This window comes from Microcaecilia unicolor, chromosome 3, assembly GCF_901765095.1.
Source record: "Microcaecilia unicolor chromosome 3, aMicUni1.1, whole genome shotgun sequence".
Classification (NCBI taxonomy): Eukaryota; Metazoa; Chordata; class Amphibia; order Gymnophiona; family Siphonopidae; genus Microcaecilia; species Microcaecilia unicolor.
Window position 1 is genome coordinate 315,521,335 of NC_044033.1, and position 13,712 is coordinate 315,535,046.

Consider the following 13,712-nt stretch of genomic DNA (forward strand, 5'->3'; position numbering starts at 1 on the left):
CAAATACCTGGCAAGATCCCAAAAAAGTACAAAACATTTTATACTGCTTATCCTAGAAATAGTGGATTTTCCCCAAGTCCATTTAATAACGGTCTATGGACTTTTCCTGTAGGAAGCGGTCCAAACCTTTTTTAAACTCCGCTAAGCTAACCGCCCCTACCACATTCTCTGGCAACGAATTCCAGAGTTTAATTACACTTTGAGTGAAGAAACGTTTTCTCCGATTCATTTTAAATTTACTACATTGTAGCTTCATCACATGCCCCCTAGTCCTAGTATTTTTGGAAAGCGTAACCAGATGCTTCACGTCTACCCATTCCACGCCACTCATTATTTTATAGACCTCCCCTCAGCCGCCTTTTCTCCAAGCTTAAGAGCCCTAGCCGCTTTAGCCTTTCCTCGTAGGGAAGTCGTCCCATCCCCTTTATCATTTTCGTCGCCCTTCTCTGCACCTTTTCTAATTCCACTATATCTTTTTTGAGATACGGCGACCAGAATTGAACACAAAATTCGAGGTGCGGTCGCACCATGGAGCGATACAAAGGCATTATAACATCCTCATTTTTGTTTTCCATTCCTTTCCTAATAATACCTAACATTTTATTTGCTTTTAGAATTCTGTGTAAAGAACACAGATGCATTTAACAGAGGCTGCAATAGTCTCACCTGTGCACAATTATTTTATTATCAAAATCAGTGCACAGCAGGGCCAGTCTGGTGGCTTATTGGGAGAGTTTGATTCCCAGCCTGTGATTTCTGCTTCCTGGACTGCAATGGTTGGAGATGTTGTTCCCAGTCACTTGGAGGGAGGGAGTCACTGTCATTACTCAATAGCAACACCTAGTGGACAGATTTAGGGCTCATAATGCCAGAGTCTTGAAAAGAGCACTGGTGCTTGACCCACAGGTAGGACAGATGCTGCAATGATTGGACTAAAGTTATTTGGAGCAGGGTGATATAACATGGAGGGGGAAAAAAAAAAATCAAAGAACAGGAAGTTTTACAAAAATAAAATTGTGCTGGCTTTTAGCTAGCTTTGTCAATCCCCACTGACAAGGGGGAGCGACAATGTTGGCAAACAATTTAACAAAAAAGTCCTCAAATCTGTAAAAATATTTTTGCACAGTTTGTGATATGCCCTATAACTGTTTTCTTGGGATAGCCAGAAATTGGTAGGCTAAACTCTGCTTTCCTCTGATCTGCAAACTCTACGGTTGAGGGCAGTGCTGGTTCTAAACATATTACAAGCACCAGGCCCAGCTCCTTGTGATCTGCACCTCCACTGTTCTGCAGGGATTTCCTTTTTACTCTCCCTGTATATTGCTTACATGCTGAATTTGGCATTTCATCCTGCAGCAAGCCTGTACTGGGGTGCTTTGGCTTTACAAAATTTGCCCCTGTTTTCAGCAGTAGTATCCTGAAGCACAAAAGCTCTAGACAGGTTGCTATAGGGTTGATATTCAAAAGAGTTTAACCAAGCAGGGGAGGCTCCTACCAGTTAAACCCTGCTGATGTATCCCATCCTGGATATTCAGTTGCACTTAACCTAGGAATCCTGCTAAATATCCCCATTAAACAGCCATTCCTTAAGTTAGGTTAGGGTTGGTCTGGGGACAGAGTTAGGGCAGAATGGCAGCTTAGGAGAGCTACCATTAAGATGGATTATTTTACCACAAGAAGCAGGAAAATCTCGACATAGATAGTACAATCAAGCAAAAGTAGAGGCTGGCAGACAGACAATCCAACAAAGGGAACAGTGCTTAAAAGATGCTTTATTCACTACTTGGGCAAGAGGACCCAACACGGTCCGTGCTTTGGTACAATCAAACACCTGCTTCAGGGGTCATATAAATATTCAAGTGAGACCTGAACTAATGAAATTGCAGATACTGAGCTGATGCCTTTGGGTTATGCTGTGTGTCTGATATTTTCTCCCAAATGGAGTTCATTGGGCAATTTCATTAGTTCAGATCTTGCTTGAATATTTTTGCGTCCCCTGAAGAAGGCGTTTGATTGTGCCGAAACACGGACCTTGTCGGGTCCTTATGCCCAAGTAATGAATAAAGCATCTTTTAAGCACTGTTTCCTGTGTTGGATCACTTGTCTGCTAGCCTCTACTTTTGTTTGATTATTTTACCACAAGTCATGCTATTTTAGTACAGGGTCTCATTGCATAAAATGGGCTACCATTAAGATGGGCTATTGCAACACAAATCATGCTATTTTTAGCACAAGGTCCAATTTTATGAAATGAGATCCTGTGCTAAAATGGCATGACTTGTATTAAAAATAGGGCTGCACCACAATTAACATGTTATCTGTTCATCACAATTTTAAAAACATAATTGCAGCTGATAAAATTAATCACTCACCCAACAATTCCTTCCCTGGCTGGCTCCCTCATACTTTCCATGCTCCTTAGACAGGAGCAGCAGCAACGCTGCTGCCTACTCTGGAGGCTTCCTCTAACCCATCCCAATTCTCGGGAAACTGGAAGTTACATGGGGGGGGGGGGGGATAATTCAGAGCAGCCTCTGGAGCAGGGAGCAGGCAGTGTATAGACATTGCTGTGCTATGCTACCATCTAAGGAACTTGGAAGGTATGGGGTGGGGAGAGAAAGAGCATAATGTTTGAACCTGGGGGAGGGAGCAGAGAGAATGATGTTGGGATCAGGGACAGGGGAGCAGGGAGAGCGAGCAATGTTGGACAAGAGGTAGAGCTGAGAGGGAGAGTAATGTTGGGGCCCCGTGGTGGGGGAACATAGAGAGAGCAAATCTGGACCTGAGGGGGGTAGGGAAGGACAGAAGGAGAGATTTTAGACCAGAGGTGTGGAGGAGGAGAGAAGGAGAGATGTTGGACCAGGGGGATAGAAAGAAGGATGGGGAGATAGAATGCTGGCAGATATCTTTTAATCTCATGATTAAGCACGATGAAAATGTTTTAATCAAACTGTGGCCCTAGTTAAAATAACCCACCATAATAGTAGGTCACATTGATAACTCCCCCTTTAGCTGGTTAGTGGTGATATTCGGTCTGCTAACTAGCTAAGTAAATCTATACAATTAGGACAACAAAACAACTGTCCTAATTTTATGCACTGAGTTAACCAAACACCTGTCTGATTTTTGGCCGGTGCCTGGTCAATATCCAGGTCAACACTCATACCCAGATTTTCAATGCTGGAGCCGTGCATGCCCCAGCATTGATTACTTGGGGTTAGGTCAGCCCTTGGCTGGAAGCAGTTTACTAGCCTCTGAATGCTGTGGGTTGATCTATCTATCTATCTATCTATCTATCTATCTATCTATCTATCTATCTATCTATCTATCTATCTATCTAACTATAGGTCCTTTTACTAAAGTGTGCTAAATAATAATACAGCCATTATATTCCAATGGGCATCTTATCATTTAGCGCATGCTAATCGTTAGCTTGTGCTAAATCTGTTAATGCACCTTAGCACATTTTTTTCTAGCGAAAAAGGTGCCGGTACGCAAATGCCAGGCCACCCTTCAGGGATGGGGTGATCACTGAGGGACCCACCCCAAGATAGCCAGACCCCCTGAAACCAGTCACAGAATCTGTGACAAGGCAGAATTGGTGGGTAGAGCCTGAGCTCTTTCATTTAAAAACTTGGGGACCATGGGTCAATTTTAGCAGACAATGGAAAAGGTGCCGGTGCTCAGTACCCCCAAATACCCCCTCAAAAAAGCCCTGACCTTAGTAAAAGGCCCCCCATAGTGATCTGTCTTGAGTTTTTATGCTTCATATTATCACAGTTGAAAAACAGGAGCAAATTTGGTATCATTGAGGCTCATTTACAAAGCTACAGCATCGCAGAACAGAGTGGCTGTGGACTGAGACGCCAAATTCATCACCAGAGCAATATAACATCTGTGTATTTATAAATCTAATGGAATTGATGGAGAGATTTGCTCTGCACTTGCAGCTCATTTTCCTATCGTCAGAAGAGACGTATTTGTCAGTATCAGCAGTTTTTGTCCTGTTTATCTCGAACAGATTGTAAACTCTGTCAAACAGGGATTACCTCTTATGTGCTTTGTGTAACATAGTAACATAGTAGATGACAGCAGATAAAGACCTGCATGGTCCATCCAGTCTGCCCATGACAAACTCATATGTGTATACCTTACCTTGAATTTGTACCTGTGCTTTTCAGGGCACAGACCATATAAGTCTGCCCAGCAGTATTTCTCACCTCCCAACCACCAGTCCCGCCTCCCATCACCGGCTCTGGTACAGACCGTATAAGTCTGCCCTCCCCTATCCTCACCTCCCAACCACCACCCCCTCTTCCCCCCAACTGCTCCGCCACCCAATTTCAGCTACAATGCTGTGTACATCTAGTGGCGCTATACGTATTCCCCCCAATATTCAAAACTGTTTAACTTGCCAGGATCAGCACTTGGCTGGTTAAATGCCCCATAACCGGTTATCTGGCGATATTCAGCTCCACTTTAGCGGCTATATTTGGCCACGTGAATATGCAAGATATCTTTGACCGATTAGAAGATGGATTTGTGAGAGCTGCCTTGCGCTGTTATAATTGTCTTGGCATTTTTGCTAGTACTGAAGGCAATTGTTGCATCACATCCCTGGAGAAAGCAGAGACCTTGCAGGCTAGACACAGTAAAGGGACAATATGCACATATACATACCTAAATATTTTTGCTCTTTATTCCAATATTTTTAAGGGAACCTGGTTGTCTGAATTGTAAATGTGAAATGTATGATAAAACTAGAAGCTCACATGTTCGAAGTTGCCAAACTGATTACAAAATTAATATGAATAAAACACTTTCATTCTAACCTTTGAATGTGCATTAATTATTTTTCTATATAAAAACACTAGTAAAAAAGGCCCGTTTCCGAAACAAATGAAACGGGCGCTAGCATGTGGTGTTCTTAACGTTTTTTTTCTGTTTGATTTCAAAGGATGTAAGTGTTTTTCAAAATGGTTTTTTTTTTTTAAGTTTTTTTTTAATTCTTGATAACATTTTTTACATTTCATTGTAAAGATTATGTTTTTATTGTTATAATGTTTTTTACAAACAGATAAAAGGTTTAACTGTTCAGCTACATAAATCTGTTTAAGAAATGCATTAGAAGACATATAAACTATTTCAAAGATAACATACAGATGTTCATGTCTTACTATGAGTTTTATAAGTAAGATGTGGACTTTTGAAAATGTTTTTTTTTTTTGTTTTACATTTGTAACATTTCCTTGTAAACAATATTTTTTGTATATATTTTGTTACAATTAGGGAAAAGGTGTCCTTGTTGAGGTCCGTCAATCACTTTTACAATTGCATCACAGGAGTTCTTTACTCTTGAAAAGGCAACATACAGTTGTCCATGTGTAAATACTGGTTCTGGAAGGTAAATTCCAACTTTGTCAAAAGTTTGTCCTTGTGACTTGTTAATGGTCATTGCAAAGGCCAGTTTGACAGGAAATTGTCTTCTACATAGTATGAACGGTAGGTCTGTGTTTGATGGTGCAAGGTCAATACGTGGTATGAAAACAGTACTACCAGCACTTGATCCACTGAGTACTTGACCAATGATAAGGTTGTTTTTCAAGTTTTTGACTATTAGGCGAGTTCCATTACACAATCCTTTTTTTGTGTTTAAATTTCTGAGTAGTATAACTATGGCACCAATTTTCAAATCTAGTTTATGTGGTGGCATTCCAGTAGGAGTTTGTTGATGAAGAAATTCTACTGGATATAAGTGTTCTTCTTCTTCTGTAGAGTCATTTATGGAATCCGTACTTAAGTAAGTTTTTGTGTTTCCTTTTAAAATATTTAAAACGTTGTTATTTATTATGTCTGCATGTGTATTTTTTGGGCAAAGAATAGTTTTTTTTTCAAAGTTTGCAACTGTGTCTGCAGTAAGTTTGTTTCCAAAGACAGCTTCAACTATATCTGTGTTACAAATGTGCTGATTTGGTATTTCAATCGTATCTTGGAAACCATGTGGACATGGCAGATTCCCATTAGCTAACTCCAATAGCCAGTTGTTGTATTGTGGATCTGTACAGCGTACATTGTTGTGTAATTTAAGTATGTTAAATTGTTTCCATAGTTTATTAAATTTAATGCTTGTTTCAATAATCTGTGTTTGATTAGCATGTGGTACTACTGGTAGAGTTTGTCTAAAATCTCCACCGAGTAGAAGAACTTTTCCCCCAAATGGTTTCTCATTCTTCATGATGTCTTTGAGTAGTGTATCTACAGCAGAAAGTGCCATAGTGGGAGCCATAGTTGATTCATCCCAAATTATAATGTGTGCATCTCTAAGGTTTGAAGCATTATTGGATTTTAATCTGATAGTTGATGTTGAATTTTCAAGTAGAGGGACTGGTAATTTAAATTGTGAATGATAAGTTCGTCCTCCAGGTAGTAGGTTTGCTGCAATTCCTGTTGATGCAACAGGAAGTGCAATTTTTCCTTCTCCTCGGATGGTACTGAGAATAGTTTTATATGTATAAGTTTTGCCACTTCCTGCTGGGCCATCTATGAAAAAGCAGTTGTTTGTTTGTTGTTTGTCATTGCATGCAGATAGTATAGTTTTTAAAACTTGTAGTTGGTCATGGTTTAAGTTTTTTTGCATTATTTTTGCGTTATGCTTTTCTTCTGTTGCTATGAATGCAAGGGTTGGATCGTCTATCTTGTGTGTTGTTTTTGGTAAGCCGAAGTGTTGTAGGTTTTTCCCATGTGATTGTAAAATAGTTTGAATTTTGATCAGGCATAATTGTTCACAAACAGTGCATTCTTCTGTGCATCCATGCATATGTGTAAAATCTTCTTGCATAAAATTTTTATATTTGTGATAAATTTGTAAAGCATTACATGGTGCTGCAAAAACACAAATGTATGCAAAGACTTCCCGTATTTGCTGGGGCATGTTGCACGTGACTGCGTCGTCTAATGTGTTTTCCCACACTGCTTCATCATGAATGAGTCCCATTTTTTTTGCTGCATCTTGGAATGTATTGTAAACAGTATTTTGGACAGTTTTTAAGTCTTGAAAACACTTTGCTCCAGTTTGGTGTAATAGAATGAGTCTGAGGCAATAACGTTCGGGATCTGTAGCTAAATTCACTGCATACATCCTGCCTATTGTTTTATTATTTTCTGATTTCCTCTGTTTCCACTTTCGTTCTGTTTTGTTGAAGGTATAGTATGTTGGGATATCAATGTATAAAATGCTGTTTGCAGGAGGATATTCAGCATTCAGTTTAAACCATGCTGTTAAAGTAGTATCCTTTGTTTTAGCTGTTTCCACTGCAATGTCAATGTTTTTTGGATGAAACACAATGCTTTGTTCATCTGGCAAGTGTACTTGTAATCTCTGGATACTATGTGATTGGTGATGCATTTCAAATGCATTAAGTCGCCATGCAGCTTCTGGAGCAGTAACATATCTTGAGTCTGTGAAGGTTTTAATTTCATCGTGTTGTAAAGTTTTGTGTTCCGTGATAACGACATTTGCACAATCATGTCCTTTATACACATATTTGAAAAGGTATTTCACACTTTTAATAGATGTGCAGACTTCAACATTTATATGTGAATTGTATTTCAGTAGTAAGAAAGGGTTGTAGGGGACTACCCAAGTATTATTAATATTTTTTCCATGTACAACTGTAACACCACCATTATCTCTTCGACGGTACTTTGGATATCCATTACAGTTTTGAATGGTTTCATTTTGAAAGGTTTTTGGGAATTCTTTTGAACACTTCCCAGATACCATGCATGGTAAATGTAAGGTGGTGTCATTGCAAGGGCCATGTATCATATGTTTAGTAACAATAGCATGGAGACGTGGAAATTTTTGTATGTCAGGTATTTCTGCACATACGATTTTATCAATTATCTCTGTATTTTTTGGCTTGTGCTCTTCTTTTAAGATGAGTAAAATATGTGCATGAGGTAATCCACGTTTTTGAAATTCTATTACATGTATTTTTGCAAGTGGGATACCAAATATGTGTTCTTTGCATATGTCTTCTAGTAATTGTTTTAGTTTTAAATGAAACACCCTTGCCAATAAGTCTGGGCGAAATTCTGGCGTTTGTCCTTTCTCTAGGTGTTGAGTGATTTCTTCCCATTTAGGGTTGCATGTCATAGTAATGAAGAGATCTGGTTTACCATATTTCCGAACTATGGCCATTGCATCTTGATAATTTTGATGCATATTTCTGGGGCTTCCTGAAAATGTTGATGGTAAAATGAATGGTTGTCCAGGTGTAAATTGTGGATCTGTAATTTCAGTGGCAAGGTGGTCCATTAATCCCTTGTATTTTTCTACTCGTAAAATTTTTTGGTTTTGTCTAATATAATTTAGTCTGTTGGCCTCAGTTTTAATGTAGGCATCCACAAAGTACTGTTGGGTTAGTTTTCCTGCTGAAAGGAAAGGATTGAAATCTTCTCTTATTGCAAAACGGTATCCATAATATTGCATTTGTGTAACTCTAATTCTGTTTTTTTTTTTCTTTGTTGCACATGTTTCTGAGACATTCAGGTTGTTCAGATAAAGGAATGTTTATCCCCCAGCTCTGATCTCCATATGGGAACAGTAATGGGTATACCATAGGTTCAAGGTTTGGATCCAATACACTTATTATTTCAGTTTTATTTGTTTGATTTTCCACGTTGCGGCAGTGTATTATGAGATCTCGATGTAAAGGAGGTTCACCTTCTGTGTTTTGGAAAATGTAAGCTACCTCATTGGCTCGTGGTGCATTATATCGCCTGGGATCATGTTTTCGATCTTGGACAATGGCCATAGAGATTCTTGGTGTTTCTATTCTTAGTCTTTGTGCTTCTGCTATACTTTCATTCTCTACTTCATACAGCATTTTACATGCGTCTGCAAAAGGATTTTCAGATGCCATAAAGTTGCTTAATTCTGTCATTAATGTCTCATGGATGTGTGCATTTGATTTGATTTGTAGTCTTTGAACAGATGCTTCATCTGGATCTAGAATATATAGTTGTGCAAATTGTCTTTGTTTGTCTTTGTCCGGATGGAGTGATGCTGTTCTATGGTAAATAGTACCATTGATTCTAAAGCAGTAAGGGCCATATCCAGGTGGTGCTGAAATATTAGCTCCCATAGATGCAAAGGCTAAGGAACTATTAATGGAGCGAATGTTTTCAAAGAAATTTTTTGAATGTTGATGTTCCCTGGAGAGAAGGTGTTTTATAAATTCATTAGATCTAATAGGTGGAAGATGTACTTTTCCCTTACTACAGCACTTTGTAAATAATTTGTCAGAAGGCGTTTCATTCTTAAAATATTTTGCTTTGCAAAATATACATGTAGCATTCATAGGCCCACAATTATAGTATAGAGTGTTGTTCTCATTTACACTGTCTGTTATTGCAAGTCCTGTGTTTGAAGTGTTTGAATGTGTTGTGACAGTTGTTTCTGGTAATCTTTTATGTAGTAAAGTGGTAGTTTCCTTTCCTGGGTGTTTGTGATATTGAGCAGGGTTGTTCCTTGTTTTTAAGGCTGCACGTCTTTTTCGTTGTGCTTCTGTTTTTTTTTGTTGACGGTTAGCCTTTTTCTCATCATTTTGTGTTGTATTATTTGTTGACATAGACATTTTGCTTGTACTGGGTTGTTCAGTTGGACATGCATTTTTCTCCTTGTTATGTAGACCTGTTTTTTTTTTTTTTTTAAAGCTGCACGTCTTTTTCGTTGTGCTTCTGTTTTTTTTGTTGACGGTTAGCCTTTTTCTCATCATTTCGTGTTGTATTATTTGTTGACATAGACATTTTGCTTGTACTGGGTTGTTCAGTTGGACATGCATTTTTCTCCTTGTTATGTAGAGCTGTTTTTTTTTTTTTTTTAAAGCTGCACGTCTTTTTCGTTGTGCTTCTGTTTTTTTTTGTTGACGGTTAGCCTTTTTCTCATCATTTCGTGTTGTATTATTTGTTGTCATAGATATTTTGCTTGTACTGGGTTGTTCAGTTGGACATGCATTTTTCTCCTTGTTATGTAGAGCTCTTATTTTTTTGTTTTTTAAAGCTGCACGTCTTTTTCGTTGTGCTTCTGTTTTTTTTTGTTGACGGTTAGCCTTTTCCTCATCATTTCGTGTTGTATTATTTGTTGTCATAGACATTTTGCTTGTACTGGGTTGTTCAGTTGGACATGCATTTTTCTCCTTGTTATGTAGAGCTGTTTTTTTTTTGTTTTTTAAAGCTGCACGTCTTTTTCGTTGTGCTTCTCTTTTTTTTGTTGACGGTTAGCCTTTTCCTCATCATTTCGTGTTGTATTATTTGTTGTCATAGACATTTTGCTTGTACTGGGTTGTTCAGTTGGACATGCATTTTTCTCCTTGTTATGTAGAGCTGTTTTTTTTTTGTTTTTTAAAGCTGCACGTCTTTTTCGTTGTGCTTCTCTTTTTTTTTGTTGACGGTTAGCCTTTTCCTCATCATTTCGTGTTGTATTATTTGTTGTCATAGACATTTTGCTTGTACTGGGTTGTTCAGTTGGACATGCATTTTTCTCCTTGTTATGTAGAGCTGTTTTTTTTTTTTTTTTAAAGCTGCACGTCTTTTTCGTTGTGCTTCTGCTCTTTTTTGTTTACATTGTTCCAGTTGTTCAGTGGTTAGTTTTGTTGTTATTTTTATTTTGTAACTTTTCCTTGCAGTTGCTTTAATTTTTTTCTCATCTTCAGTTAGAGCTGTACGTCTTCTTTTTTGTGCTTCAATTTTGTTTCGTTTACGTGCTGCAACTTCCTCTGGTTTTTGGTTTTCATTTTTTATTTTTCTACTCCTTTTCTTTGTATTGTCTTGCTTCTTTTGTTCTGGGTGTTCATCCTCATGCAGTGGTGTATAGGTTTTGCATTGTGGTTCTGCTGTTTGTTGATGTTGTAGCTGCTGTTCATCTGTTGCTGTGGTTATATTTTCTTCATGCACAGGTTTGTTTTCATTGTTATCTGTTTGGTTTTTTTTTTTTTCTTTGTGCTTTCTTAAATGTATGTTCTGCATCCTGTTGAGCAGGTGGTGGTTTTTTTTGATGGTTGTCATCTGCTTGTAGAGTAGAACTGGTACTGTCTGTGTTTTTTGTATCCATATTGTGTGACTATGTTGTATGGTACTGTGTGCGTTTTAGAGTGTGTGTGAGAGACAATTTTGATTGCGAGATGCTCACTTTTTTTTATGAGAGATAGAAACTGTTTGTGTGTCAGAGACTGAGTGATTGAGTCAGTGAGTGTGAAAGACACAGTGACCAATCTGTTAGGTTTTGGTGTTTCTGGTTTTTGTTTTTTTTGTAAACCACTGTCTTATCTGTGAGCTGTATTTCTGGTTGACACGACAACTGAAATTGTAGTCTCTGTGGATTTCTTTATTTGGCAGTATCCTGTTAGTTATTTGTGTGGCCAGTGTTCTGAAAGGAATGAAAGGGGAAACATATAAGTTATTATATTAAGCCATTTTTTTTTTAAAGTCAATTTTTAGGACACAGTATCTATTTGAGTGATATAAAATGTGTGAGAGTATGTGTAACACAGTGAGTCACTATGTGTAATACACTGAGTGAGTATGTGTGAGTCAGACACTGATTATATATGATACACTGAAGATTTGACAAAGATAGTGAGTATCTCTGAGATTGACTGTGAGAGTGTGTGAAATAGACAGATAGACATTGTGTTTGAGACAGTGTATAAACATTAGCAATTTGCAGGTCACATATTTTTTTGGTTAAATTTCCCTAAGGTATCAATATGTGTGTTCTGTTTTGTGTCCTGCACATGCCACCATCAAGTGCCATACCTGGTAGTACATCTCCATTTTCTGATTCTGCATGTCAGTGTAGTAAGGTGTTCGACGTGTTTCCTGTGAAGTTGTACATTTGTTGGCTCCCTGGTTTGGTCTCTATTTGCTGTTCTGCATGAAAAGATGCAGGGATTTGTGAAATTATCATGCAATCACAGTTATATATGTAATTGAAACTTTATGATACTAAAGTATGACAGTAACAGAATGTGAGTTTGTGTATCACAGATAGTGTGTGTGTCTGTGTGATGGGGAGGAAGTTGTTTAGGGCTTAGAGAGTGGTCTGTGTTTTGTGTGGGGTCTGGTGTTTGTAAGAGTAGTGTTAGTACTTTATTTGTTTGGTGTAGTATGTGGGGTAAGGTGAGCTGTAATGAGTGTATCAAAAGTAGGGGGACACAGCATTGCTGGTGGGGTTATGGAGTCACTACTTAAGCTTGTGATTGAGAGAGAGAGAGAGAAAGAGAAAGAGAGAGAGAGAGGGACAGAGAGAGAGAGAAAGAGACAGACAGAGAGAGGAACAGAGAGAGAGACAGAGAGAAAGAGAGAGAGACAGAGAGAGAGAGACAGAGAGAGAGAGATTGTCTATTTATGTAGATCCTGCATTAGTGTTTGACTTTTACACAGCATTTAGAATCTGAATCAGTGTGTTTGTGACTCAGAGAGTGTGATAGTGTTGTTAGTTACGTATGAGAAAGGGTTTTTTTTGTTGTTAAATATGTTACTTATCATATGATTGAATTATGTATTCTAGTAAAGTGTTTTGACAAAATATATGTGTGAGTGTTAGTTTGTGTGAGACAGTTACTATATGTCGTACAGAGAGTATGTGACAGACATAGTATCAGAGACTGTAAAGATTGTGAAGTTGTAGGTCACAGTTTTAGTGATAAGTTTTATTTCCCCCAACAGATCTGTTTGCATCAATGATTATTTCCCCTTCTGTCCTCTCCAGCTCTCACTACTAAGCTCCATACCTGGTGGTAGATTGTTTAAGGCCAGTTGATGTCCATATTGTACTTCACAGTGTCAGTGTAGTGAGGTTTGTTTTCTGTGACCTTGCACATTTGGTGGCTCCGTGGTTGTCTTCTATATCTTGTGTTCTGAAAGAAATGAAGCACTTAGTTCTGAAATTATCACGTAATGGTAGTTATACATGAATTTGAAAGTGTATTAATCAGAAGTATGACAGTGACAGAATTAGAGTATGTGTGACAGAGTTAGTGAGTGTGTGTATGTAGTCTCATCTACAACAGTCCTGGCATGACCATGAGGCAGCAGGAGATGACTCATAGTGTTTCAGTTTCATGCTGTTTCCTTGTTGAAGTTTGCTCATGCTCGTTGTTTAGTCTTGTGATGCTTTTTGATTTTTCCTGTAAAGTTACAAATTGAACAATTTAACAAAGCATTCATTTTGTTGTGTGCTATATTAAATAATTAATTTTAGTGTCATACGGAACAGTCCTTCCATAACCCACAGCCAGCAGAAGGTAGTTCATTCTATTTCATTCACATGCCGTTCACTGTGTGAAGTTTGCTGATGCTGCTTGTGTTCCCTTCTGCTGCGCTGCCATTGCTGTAGTAAAGGAAGTAAACTTAAAGAATTAAATTAAGCCTTCATATGCATAGTTGTGGTAGAAAAGACCCCCATCAATTTTGTTGTTGTTTGTATTAATCAATGTATATAAATGATATATTACCAACTCACCTGAAAATGTGCAGTGGAACTCTGAATGAAGATGGTGAAAGTGCAACCTGTGGCTCAACCGGCTCCTGAAAGGAGGAGTAGCCAGAGGCAAGGAACGGAGTCTGCATAAAACTGTCCGACGAACATGCAGAGAAGGACACTGCATTGGAAAGAGAGGGGGCATGTAAAACAGAAGTACGAATTG

General features: G+C 38.3%; 1 protein-coding gene and 1 long non-coding RNA gene across 2 annotated transcripts; both read right to left on the minus strand.

The window, feature by feature from the left end:
- Nucleotides 1-5,114: 5,114 nt before the first annotated feature.
- On the minus strand, nt 5,115-9,641 carry LOC115464640. Its single transcript, XM_030195002.1, has 2 exons — nt 8,622-9,641; nt 5,115-8,572 (listed from the first exon to the last, which is right to left on the minus strand). The coding sequence occupies exons 1-2, from the start codon at nt 9,639-9,641 to the stop codon at nt 5,231-5,233; spliced, it is 4,362 nt and encodes a 1,453-aa protein (XP_030050862.1). The 3' UTR covers nt 5,115-5,230.
- Nucleotides 9,642-11,303: 1,662 nt separating this feature from the next.
- Nucleotides 11,304-12,916, minus strand: LOC115465079. The gene is made up of 3 exons (XR_003941316.1): nt 12,798-12,916; nt 11,821-11,934; nt 11,304-11,431 (listed from the first exon to the last, which is right to left on the minus strand). It is a non-coding gene; the product is annotated as an uncharacterized LOC115465079 (long non-coding RNA).
- Nucleotides 12,917-13,712: the final 796 nt, after the last annotated feature.

What these genes read in the sequence shown, in the direction of transcription:
- LOC115464640 (XM_030195002.1), bottom strand. Translation starts at nt 9,641, where the DNA reads ATGTCTATGTCAACAAATAATACAACACAAAATGATGAGAAAAAGGCT. An exon ending in ATCCAAACCTTGAACCTATG is followed by an intron (nt 8,573 to 8,621) that starts GTATACCCATTA and finishes GGGGGATAAACA; the next exon opens with TTCCTTTATCTGAACAACCT.